At 39.8% G+C, this 12,015-nt stretch overlaps 1 protein-coding gene across 1 annotated transcript in view; it reads right to left on the reverse strand.

Moving 5' to 3' along the window:
- Positions 1-12,015, reverse strand: part of LOC129644236 (antigen WC1.1-like) — a 54,501-nt gene that overhangs the window by 24,928 nt on the left and 17,558 nt on the right. Inside the window, exons 5-8 of the mRNA XM_055569762.1 lie at positions 10,782-10,874; positions 10,390-10,704; positions 8,959-9,273; positions 3,704-4,018 (exon numbers count right to left, since the gene is read on the reverse strand). Of these exons, the coding sequence (XP_055425737.1) occupies positions 3,704-4,018; positions 8,959-9,273; positions 10,390-10,704; positions 10,782-10,874 (1,038 nt within the window). The remainder of the gene's footprint in view (positions 1-3,703; positions 4,019-8,958; positions 9,274-10,389; positions 10,705-10,781; positions 10,875-12,015) is intronic.

Below are 12,015 nucleotides of genomic sequence, written 5' to 3' on the forward strand. Positions count from 1 at the left end.
ACAGGCAATGGTGGGAAAGCTTTTTCCAGCAGTGGAATAAGAGGGGATAAGAAGAGAGAATTTGACTGTCGTTGTCAAATTGCATTTTCATGAGCAAGTTTTTGAAGAGATATCCAGTAGGATTGCAGGGTCAGTTTGGAATGGCTGAATCCTGAGAATATATATTGGTTAGGAATGTTAATTCTTATGTGGGGGGCTAGAAACTACAAAGGCCCAAAGAAACTGCACAGTGGTAGACATTCAAACTTGAGTGCATAGCTGATCTAACTGAGAGTGAAAGAAGATCATGGGATTCAAGAGGTTAGAGGCCTAAGAGTCAGAGAAGTTTAGGTCATCCTGAAATTTCTGGGGCTAGAATTTTGGGCAGTTTTCTCTGAGCCAGTATTCAAGTCACTGGGGATGGGAACATCATGCGGGCCGGATCTGAGTGCAGGCATTAGGTCACAATTAGGTAACCTAATTGTGAAAGAAGTTGTTCACAGATAAGTTTGGAAGTGATGAAAGCTCAGAGAGTCATAGGAGAGGAAGGGAATGATGCTAGCCATCTTTCTTAAAAACCTAGGATTTATGAACACACCTGAGAGAAAGTGAAGTCTCAGTGGGATTATGCAAGACAACTGAGTTAGTTGATTACTTCATCCTAGACATGAGATTCTTAGCAAATGTGAAGGAGTGATGAGAATTTAATGTATTCTAACCCTATCTATATGCCTACTGCATATTCCTTTCCTATTTGGATTTCTGAGATAAGAAGCCAGCAAGCTACGAAAAAGGAGAGTGAGAGGAAGATAGCAGAGAGCAAGCGAGCCATATATATTTTAGAGATTTCTAAATTGCAAAAGCCTCAATAATGATGAAACATAGATTTGGAAACCAAATATTTGTTCAACAAGATTTTAACACCTTTTATCCCCTGGGCTGCTCCCATTTGCCACTTAACACTCCTACCCTTTCCAAATTTCCCCAATGCAGAAAAGAAGAAATGATCTTAAGAGCTACAAATAGATGGAAAGGATACTCCAAAAGGGAAGAACTTCTGTAGGGAGTGAGGTGGGGTGAGTGGTAGGTTAAATGGGGAGTGGATGGAGTATGAGAGAGAGACCAAAGAAAAGACACATGATCATGATTTCATCCTTCAGGGACCATATTTGGACAGAGAAAAGGTAGTCCAATGGGAAAAAAAACCTGCAAATCATAAAGAACAATTTTTAAAATAATTTTCCTGATTTCTGAGTGTGCTCATGGTTATGTACGTAATGGTGGAATTTGTCCTGGTAAAGGACTCTGATTGCATAAGTATGTGAACTTTGAAGTCTCAAAAAGAATGATGTAACAGAATAAAAATCTACTATAGAGAGCAGGAGAGGACAGAAAAGACACCACAGAAATTAAAGAATTGAAGGATTAGCTTGACCACTGATATAAGAATGAATGATGAGGGAGAGGATGATCTGCTTGCTTTTTATTATTTACCCACTTCCATCTCCCCAGAGAGGCCCAGGTGAGGACCCCTAGGCTCCTCTGGCTGGGAGTTTGGGTCACAGGCTACACATTCTAATTAAAGCATTTTTATTTAACTGGTTGTTTTGTTGCTTAGTCACTCAGTCATGTCCAACTCTTTGTGACCCCATGGACTGCAGCACTCCAGTCTTCCCTGTCTTCACTATCTCCCTGAGTTTACTCAAACTCATGTTCATTGAGTCAGTGATGCCATCCAATCATCTCATTCTCTGTTGTCCCCTTCTTCTCTGGTCTTCAGTCTTTCCCAGCCTCAGGGTCTTTTCCAATGAGTCATTTCTTCTTATCATGTGGCCAAAGTATTGGAGCTTCAGCTTCAGCATACATCCTTTCAATGAATTATTCAGGGTTGATTTCCTTTAGGATTGACTGATTTGATCTCCTTGCTGTCCAAGGGACTCTCCAGAGTCTTCTCCAGCACCACAGTTCAAAAGCATCAATTCTTCACCGCTCAGCCTTCTTTATGATCCAACTCTCACATCCATACATAACTACCAGAAAAAAAAAAAAACACATAGCTTTGACTATATGGACATTTGTCACAAAGTAATGTCTCTGCTTTTCAATATGCTGTCCAGGTTTGTCATAGCTTTTCTTCCAAGGAGCAAGCGTCTTTTAATTTCATGGCTGCAGTCACACTCTGCAGTGATTTTGGAGCCCAAGAAAATAAGTCTGTTGCTGTTTCCATTTTTTCCTCATCTCTTAGCCATGAAGTGCTGGGACTGGATGCCATGATATTAGTTTTTTGAATGCGGAGTTTCAAGCCAGCTTTTTCACTCTTCTCTTCCACTTTCATCAAGCGGCTCTCCTCTATTCCTCTTTACTTTCTGCTATTAGGGTGGTGTCATCTGCATATATGAGGTTATTGATATTGTTATATTAATTCTATGAGATTAAAAATTTAGAAAGAACAAGAAAAAAGTATTTCTTGTATTCTGTTTTATATACCCTGATACATGGGAAATATTCAAATATATGCTGAATACTCAATAAAGTCTTATACATATCAGGATAGAGACGTCTGAGATATAGTATATCTTTTTTATTTTCTATTTGATTTTAAAATTTACATGGAAGAATAAGTGTGTGATAATTCCAAGAAAATTATTAAATAGAAGGCAGATGTGAGTAATAGTAAAGACATATCCTTGTCTGGCCTCTTGCTGTGTACACATCCTGTGTCCTTAGACACACGTAGCATCTTTCACACCACACCTGGCCCCTCAGTGCTGCTCAGAGAACCTCACAGTTACCTTCATCAGCTCCCATTGCCATTTGCCTTCCTCCCAGCTACTATAAAACCTTTTCCACCTTTTTCAAAAATTAAATTTGTCCACTTACCCCAAATAAGCCCCCAAATGCAATTCTCTTATATTTTTGAAGCCATCAGATATAAACTTTATAATCTCTTAACATAAAACACAGAAATTCAAGTTTTATTACCTCCGCCTTTGACTTGTCAGTGCATGGCTAAGTGTTCCTCCAAAGTTTGCATTTATACAGATGTTTTACAGGAAAAATTGGAGAAAGAGACTTTTCTAGTAACAATGGAAGAATATATGACTCAGAGCATTTCATCAACAATTCTCTACCATCAAAGAACTATAAACATTTATGCCTAAATTTGCAAAGGAAACTTGAAATCTGGCACAAATCCATAAGAATCTCTGATCTGTTAAATGATAACCCTTGTAGGGATACCCTCTTTACATGTAAATGATATCCTCCTATAGTAGGAGTAGCCTCCACTCATACTAACCTAGTGCAAAATAATGTCTCACACTGTTTGTATAGAAACAACTCCACCCAGGAAAGTACATCCTCATTTTTTGTCCCTCCCTCTCATAGCCTTCCAGTGCAAAGGGAGTGTGTATGTGGCTGTTAGCAAATGTTTCACTTTTACAAAAAGTGAATTATGAAAAAAATATGAGGATTTATTTTAACTGGGAGAGTAAATAAAGCTATTTTAGTGTCAGGTAAGACCACTGGAGAAGGAAAGAATAGCAGAGACTTGTAAGAAGAAAGTATATGAAGCTCATTGCTCACAGCTACAGGACACTCACGGAGGATGGGTAGTTGTCTCAGCCCTCTCTAGCCCACCCATCCCCTATTGTCCCTCTGATCAGACATCAGCTTTACTGGAACTTTCCATTTTCTCAGCTGGTGGGCAATGAACTGACCATACCTGAGCAGATGACTCCTGCATCCCGGCTATGATCGCAGTGGTGCTTCCCCCAGCCCCGGGAAGGGCACCTCCACACGTGGGACTCCTTTCCTGTGCACCTCACGTTGTCCAGCCAAATGGGCCCTGATCCCGCCCCAAACGAAGAAGAGACAGTGGCATCGAGGGCTTTTCCACAGCCCATCTGTCTGCACACCACGCGGGCATCGTCCAGGTCCCAGCTGTAATCACAGATGGTGCCCCAGGAGCCCTGGTTAAGGATCTCCACTCTCCCGGCGCAGTGACCGCCCCCGTCCACCAGGCGGAGCTGTCTGCTGTCTGAGGAGAGAGAAATAGGACATGGGGCGTTGACCTGGAGAATGAGAAGAGTCTTCTGTCCTGTGGGACCCTCACCTGAGCAGTAGGAGGCGCTCTTCTCTGAGGCTGCAGACCCTGCTGGTTCTGCTATAGAGTCTTTGCACTCGTGCAGAAGGCAATGGCAACCCACTCCAGTACTCTTGCCTGGACAATCCCATGGACAGAGGAGCCTGGTAGGCTGCAGTCCATGTGGTCGCTAAGAGTCGAACACGACTGAAGCGACTTGGCAGCAGCAACAGCAGCATTGCACTGGGGCAGCAGCTGGGTCTGGTTTCTTATAGCAGTGGCAAGAGAATTAATAAGGTTGAAAAGTAGGAGGAAAGGTTAAAAAAAAAAAAGTAGGTAAAGAAAGGTTAAATAATGTCTATCAGTGCTGCACTTTAAGTAAATAAAGAAATAGAGAATTAAACCTAAAATTTTCCACTTCCAGGGAGAATGGAGTTCACAGCAGGCCAATGTGTCTTGCTGGGTCTTTCTGGATACAACTTTAAAAGCTGGAAACTATTTTTTAAGAAACAGTAAATGTATTCGACATTTGTTAACACAACATGGACTAAATATGCTAAAACTCTAAAGAGTGGAGATTATTTCAATGTTAGTCCAGGATCTATGGCTTCTTTTTCTCTGTGGGAATTTGCCAATTCGTTGCATAATTTAATGATTCAGAATCCGGGCTCGGACAAGCAGAGGACTACTGTTGTGACAGGAAGCAGCATAATCTGGGGGCTACCTGGTGCTGGAGACAAAACTCGAGTCTTGAGAGCCTCTCTCACACAGCAGCTTTTCTCCTCCAATATTTGCCCAGTATATAAGCTGTGAAGGGCAGGAAGCTAGAGAACTATATAAAAAGACTTGGAAAGCAGAGTCTTTTTCATTATTTTGGGTACTTAGCTACCAAAGAATATAGGCTCTGAACTGAAATCTCTGAAGGCTTATGTCATAGGGACAGAGGAATCAGAGGTGGACTGAATGCTACCAAAACTGCAACCCATACTGTTGCAGTTCAGTTTTAGGTTATATTTAGATGTTTGAGTGAGACACACCCCCTCCCCCTACCTGCCTAGGAAAACAAAGGGTAAATCCTTTCAGGTATTAGAAAATGTATCAGGAGTATCTTACTTTTTCATATATAATTTATAGCATTCAATAAAAAGTGACATGACATTTGACAAGCTAGGATAACATGACAAATGACCAAAGTGAAAAAAAGATAAGAGAATGCAGAGACACCTATGATAGAAATGCTGGACTTAGCAGATAAGGATTTTAACTACAATCAGTGTATTTAGGGGAAAAGAGAGAACAAGAGAATAAACAGGTAAAAAGATGAAAAAATAACAAATAATCATAAATAAATAAAAATATCTAAGGAACTATTGCCAACCTAAAATAAAATATCTAGGTTTAAAAAGTGAATGAATAAGTTAAAAGAATTTTATATAGAACTTAGAATATAGTGATTTAGAGGAGTTCTAAAGATGAGAGATGAGAAAGAGAAGAAAGAGGAGGAGGAGAGGTAGAAGAGATACACAGACAGAGAGACAGAACTGCAGAAGTAATATCTGATGATATAACAATAGAGAACTTTTTAAAAAAATAAATGAAGGAGTATGAAAACCCCCACTCTTAGTAAAGCTGCTTAAAATCAAACGGAAAAAGGAAAATCTGGAATAATAACAGATCTATTTAATACAAAAGGAGGAAAAATAAGGAGACAAAGGGGGACATAAAGCAGGTGGATCAATTAAAAACAAATGACAGATACCAACATATCAATATCAGTAATTGCATTTATAGTAAATGGATTAAGATAAAACAAAATTGATACAAATGTTACTTGCAAAATGCCCACCTTATATTATGAAAGCAAAGAATGGTTGAAAGTGAAATGATGGAAAAAATGTACTAACTGTAACAAAACTGGAGTAGCTTTATCAGTGTCCCAGAAAGCAGATTTTAAGCCAAGATGCACTAATTGAATTAAAGAGGGAATTTTCATGATTATAATGAGATGCACCTTTAATAAAGATATTTTAGACAAGAAAATTCAAGAATGGTAACAGAACATAACTTTGAAACATACTTGACAGAGTGAAAAGAAGAAATAGACAAAATCACAATCAAAATGGGGGATTATTACCATATCTTTTCCAGTAGCATGCACACCAAACATACAAAAAACAAAGAATACAGTAGATGTACAACAACATAATCAGTACATCTAACTAAGTAACACAGAGAGCAATGCACCCAACAATGCAAGAGTTCACATTACTGTAAATGCACTAGGAACTTTTATCAAAATGACCATATAATAGGACAAAATCTTTCACTCTTTGAATTCATACAGAATATTTACTCTGGACACAGTGGAATAAAATTAAGAACTAATAAGAAAATATTTATATATTTCTATTTGGGGAAATTCAGCAAGATCCTTCCAAAAGCCACATGAGTCTGGGAATAAATTTAAAACTTACAAAATACTGTGAAATAATGATAATAAACACAAAATAATGGTATGATAAATTCTTCTAATGAAACTCAAGTAGTGCCTAAGGGAAATTTATTCCCTAGATTTAGAGAAGAGGAAAGACTGAAAGTGAAAAAAAAGTAAGCTTCCAATTAAGAAACTAGATGAGAAAGTCAAGAATGTAGAATGTTGGGGTTAATTTAAAAAGGAACAAAAATTAATGGAAAAGAAGGTAAGCATAAGGTATAAAATATAGAAGAAAACCCTTTAAATGTGGCTCATTGAAAATTGATGAACACTGAGCAATACTAATGCAGAGCAGAGATAAAATGAAGTTAACAATACCAAGAATGAAAAGGGACATCAGTATAAATCATACAGATATTTTGGTCATAGTTTTTGTGCTGGTGTTTGTTTGTGTTTTGGCTGTGCTGTTGCTCATGGGATCATAGTTCCCAGGTCAGGGATTAAACTTGGACCCATGACAGTGAAAGCCCAGAGATTTAACCCCTGGATTACATAGCTTTATTAGTACAATTTATACATTTAATGTGGATAAGTACACATAAAGTGTCAATTTCTCCACAGCCTTGCCAACACTAAGTGTCTTTAAAAAAAAAAAACAACAGTCATTCTGACATGTGTGAGATGATATCTCTTTGTGGTTTTAATTTACATTTCCCTGATGATTGACAATGTCAAGCATTTTTTTATATACCTATTTCCATTTGTATGTCTTCTTCAGAGAAATGTCTATTCAAGCCCTAGGCCAATTTTTTAATTTAGTTATTAGGTTTTAAGTTTGTTGGGGTTTTTTTCTCTTAAGTTATAGGACTTCCTTATTATTTTTGGAAAGTAATACCTTATATAATTTGCGCTAGCTTGCTTTTTCACTCTGTTGATCTTTCATTTGGTTTGCAGAAGCTTTTTAGTTTGCTGTATCTGCACTTGTCTATTTTTGCTTTGTTGTCTGTACTTTTGATGTCCTTTCCATGAACTCATGAGACATGTGCTTTTATTTTGTGATGGAGCTAAGATATCACATATCTAAAATGTAATTTCTATCTGGTGATGATGTTTCACCATCACACATAGTAAAATAAATTCAGATAAATACATAAATTTTAAATTAGGTTTTTAATAGTGGAACTATTAAATTGTTTGCAGAAAATAAAACTTGATTCAATGTTATTTTGAGATGAAGAATGGCATTTGAAACATTGCACTAAAGGCAGAAGTCAAAAAAGTAAAACATTACAGATGTGATCACATAACCCACCCATACACATATACAATCTTAAAAATATATGTAAAATATGGGGAAAATCTTACAAAAATATTTAAGAGAAACAGTAAGTGATGTTTGTTTATAAAGATTTCCTATGAATAAATAAGAAATTTTAAAACATTCTAGAGAAAAAATATTGTCATGAAAGATATCTTAAGACAGTAATATAGGAAAGAAGAAAATATTTTTGTATATAGTGTTCGTGAAAGTCACTTAGTCATGTCCAACTCTTTGAGACCTCATGAAGTATACAGTCCATGGAATTCTCTAGGCCAGAATACTGGAGTGGGTAGCCATTCCCTTCTCCAGGGGGTCTTCCCAACCCAGGGATCAAACCCAGGTCTCCCACATTGCAGGCAGATTCTTTACCAGCTGAGTCACAAGGGAAGCCCAAGAATACTGTAGTGAGTAGCCTATCCTTCTCCAGCAGATTTTCCAGACTCAGGAATCAAACCAGGGTCTCCTGCATAGCAGGCAGATTCTTTACCAGTTGACCTACCAGGGAAGCCCTTATGTGGATAAAAAACCATGATGCTATGAAGAAAACAATACTCTCTTTTAAAATTAAGTATTTATTAGGTTGTGCTGGGTCTTAGTTGCAGCATGCAAATTCTTACTTGTGGGATCATATGAGAAAAAAATTGTAACTGCATGTGGTGATGGATATTACTGTATGTGTGGTGATTTACCAATATGTACAAATATATAAACACTATGTTTTACACTTAGAACTAATATAATGTTATGAGAATTACGTCTCAATTAAAAATTTTAACAAACAAGGTTGGAATATGTGGATTAAATTAGTTTCATTCTTACCTCATTTAAGCTTCTCTGATGGCTCAGACAGTAAAGAATCTGACTGCAGTGTAGGTGACCCGATTTTCATACCTGGGTCAGGATGATCCCCCGGAGAAGTGAATGGTAACCCATTCCAGCATTCTTGCCTGGAGAATCCCATGGACAGAGGAGCCTGGCGGACTACAGTCCACGTGGTCGCAAAGAACACAACTGAGCAACTAACATTTTCACTTGATATCATTTTGTGGACCCAAATTAAACTCATCACTTAGATTTTAAAATATCAAATCTCACTGCATTCTATAGGGTTGGGAAAGACACACAGAAATAGTAAGTCACCTGCACACGAGATATAGGCTTCCTCCTTTGGAGAGCATGAAGTGTAATTCCAAGGGTCAGAAGGACACTGCCAGAGAGAGGTGTCAGTTTTCTGACAGCGGATTCCATCCACCCACTGGGGTCTAGAACCTTCCCTGAGACCAACAGAAGAGTTGAGGGTTCCACTGTCCCCACAGCCAAGCTGTCTGCAGATCACGGACACAGTGATGTCTTCCATGGGGCTGCGGCAGACACTGCCCCAGGTCCCATTGTAGAAAACTTCCAGCCACCCAGCACACTGCTGGTCCTCATTCACCATCCTGAGGGCCAGGAACTCTAAGGTTGAAAGGGGAGGAGACAGGACAGAGTGAAAATTTTGCTGGATGTTCTAGGTTTTCCTTTCTTCTAGAAATGGTGAACATTCATCTCTGATCTTGTTCAAGCGATACTGACTAGATTACAAGACTGACATCTCCTCCCTTTTAACTGCCTTTGTCCATTTGTGTCTCTCTTTCTATTTCTACCACAATGGTGTAGTGGATATGAACTGAGAGGAAGACCAAACTTCATGGATGCTAGTCAGAGAGGGGCAGCTGAATCCTGCTTCCTGACGATATATTTAAAGAATACGTCAAAGGGATGTGATGTGGATATTAGGGAGATAGGGATAATAATTAACCCAAAAATGTAAATGTCCACATCCCAATCTTTGCAACCTGTGAATATGTTACCATACCTGACAAGAGGGATTTACAGATGTGATTAAGATAAGGACCATGGGTTGGTGAGATGATGTATTAACAATTTGAGCCCAGTCTAATCACATCCTTAGACCCACTATCCTTAAACATGGAATACTTTTCTTAGCTCCGGCTAGAAAGAGAGATGGGATTCTGGATAATGGTTGAGGGCCTGCAGCATTGCTGGTCTGTTAATGGATGAAGGGTGCTGTGAAGGAAGGAATGTAGGTGGTTTCAAGAAGTTTGAAAAGGCAAGAAACAGATTCTCCCCTAGAGCCACAAAAATGATGTGGCCATGCTGAAGCCTTGATCCCAGTCCAGTGAGATCCCTGCTGGACATCTAAGCTAGAGAAGAGTAATGAAATAAATATATGCTGTTTTACACCACTAATTGGTAAATTGTTAGGGAAGCAAACAGAAACTAGTACCATGGGTTCAAATTTTTTGTATGTAACTGGAGAGAGAGCCCTGCTTTCAAGAAAAACTGTAAGAAACGCCTCTGCCAGGAAACACTGCTGAGAAGAAAGGACCAGAACCTCAGCTGATGCAGAAGGAAGTGAAAGCACCTCATCTTCACATCTGCTGCAAAGACAGGCTTCATGGGAGGAAGCCACCTTCTCTGGTCCTTTCAGCATCTCTCCCTCAGCGCTGAGACCCCTGTCCTCCAGGGCCCCACCCCTCCCCCAGCCTGTGGACAGTGTGCAGCACAGACCTGAGCAGATGACCCCCGCGTCCTGCTTGTGTCTGCAGTCGTGCCGCCCCCAGCCCCGGGAAGGGCACCTCCACACGTGGGACTCCTTTCCTGTGCAGTTCAGGTCGTCCAGCCAGATGGGCCCTGATCCTGCTCCGAAGTGAGCAGACCCCGTGGCATTGAGGGCTTCTCCACAGCCCAGCTGCCTGCACACCACGTGGGCATCGTCCAGGTCCCAGCCGTCATCACAGATGGTGCCCCAGGAGCCCTGGTCAAGGATCTCCACTCTCCCGGCGCAGGGACTGGCTCCGCCCACCACGCGGAGCTGTCTGCTGTCTGAGGAGAGAGAACGGGAACAATGCGGCAGTGACCCCAAGGGTTGAGAAGGGTCTTCTGTCCTGTGGGACCCTTACCTGAGCAGTAGGGGGCGCCCTCCACTGAGGCTGCAGAGCCTGCTGGTTCTGCCATAGAGTCGTTGCACTGGGGCAGCACCTGGGTCTGGTTTCCTGAAGAAACAACAATGATCAGAAGTCTGGAAGGGTTGAAGAACAAGAAACTGAATTAAGGAAAATAATGACCTACTGATGGAGCCTAAGATGAAGGCTGTGACCCTGCAGTAAATTATCATACTCTTAGTGTTCACCTTCTCCCTGGAGAGTTCTGCTTCAGACAGTACCACAATTTCTGTTTTAACCCAGTGTTGCTGTAAGAATGAGTTAAGTAAATTGTATCCCTAAATTTATCCCTGTGCTGGGCTTAGTTGCTCAGTCATGGCCGACGTAACCCCTTGGACTGTAGCCCGCCAGATTTTTCAGGCAAGAATATTCGAGTGGGTTTCCAAGCCCTCCTCCATGGGATCTTCCCAACCCAGGGATCAAAGCCAGGTCTCCCACACTGCAGGCGGATTTTTTTACCATCTGAGCCACCAGGGAAGCCCAAATCTATCCCTAAGTAAAAGCAAAACAAAATTCTTTCTGAAGGATTTCTACAAGTTCTTTAATGTGTATCTTAATTTTTTTTAATTTTATTTATTTTTATTTTTATTTTTTTAAATTTTATTTTATTTTTAAACTTTACATAATTGTATTAGTTTTGCCAAATATCAAAATGAATCCACCACAGGTATACATGTGTTCCCCATCCTGAACCCTCCTCCCTCCTTAAATTTTATTTTATTTTTAAACTTTACATAATTGTATTAGTTTTGCCAAATATCAAAATGAATCCACCACAGGTATACATGTGTTCCCCATCCTGAACCCTCCTCCCTCCTCCCTCCCCATACCATCCCTCTGGGTCGTCCCAGTGCACCAGCCCCAAGCATCCAGTATCGTGCATCGAACCTAACCTTTAATGTGTATCTTTAAAACAAACACTTATATAAAATAGATCTCATGAAAAATGGAAAGGAAAAAGGAGACATTAGAAAGAATTTCCCAGGGTTTTCAGCTGCTAGAGTTACCTGATGAGAATATATATAGCCACGGCTAAAGTGCTTATGGAATTAATTGACAAAATGTGTATCTTTGCAGAGAAATGATAACAAAAACCAAATACTTCTGAAAAACTTGTTAGCTGAAATTAAGAACTAAAGAATAAGTGTAGCCACACATTAGCTCAACGTAAACTAGAAACATCAAAATGCAA

This window comes from Bubalus kerabau, chromosome 1 (genome assembly GCF_029407905.1).
Source record: "Bubalus kerabau isolate K-KA32 ecotype Philippines breed swamp buffalo chromosome 1, PCC_UOA_SB_1v2, whole genome shotgun sequence".
NCBI lineage: Eukaryota > Metazoa > Chordata > Mammalia > Artiodactyla > Bovidae > Bubalus > Bubalus kerabau.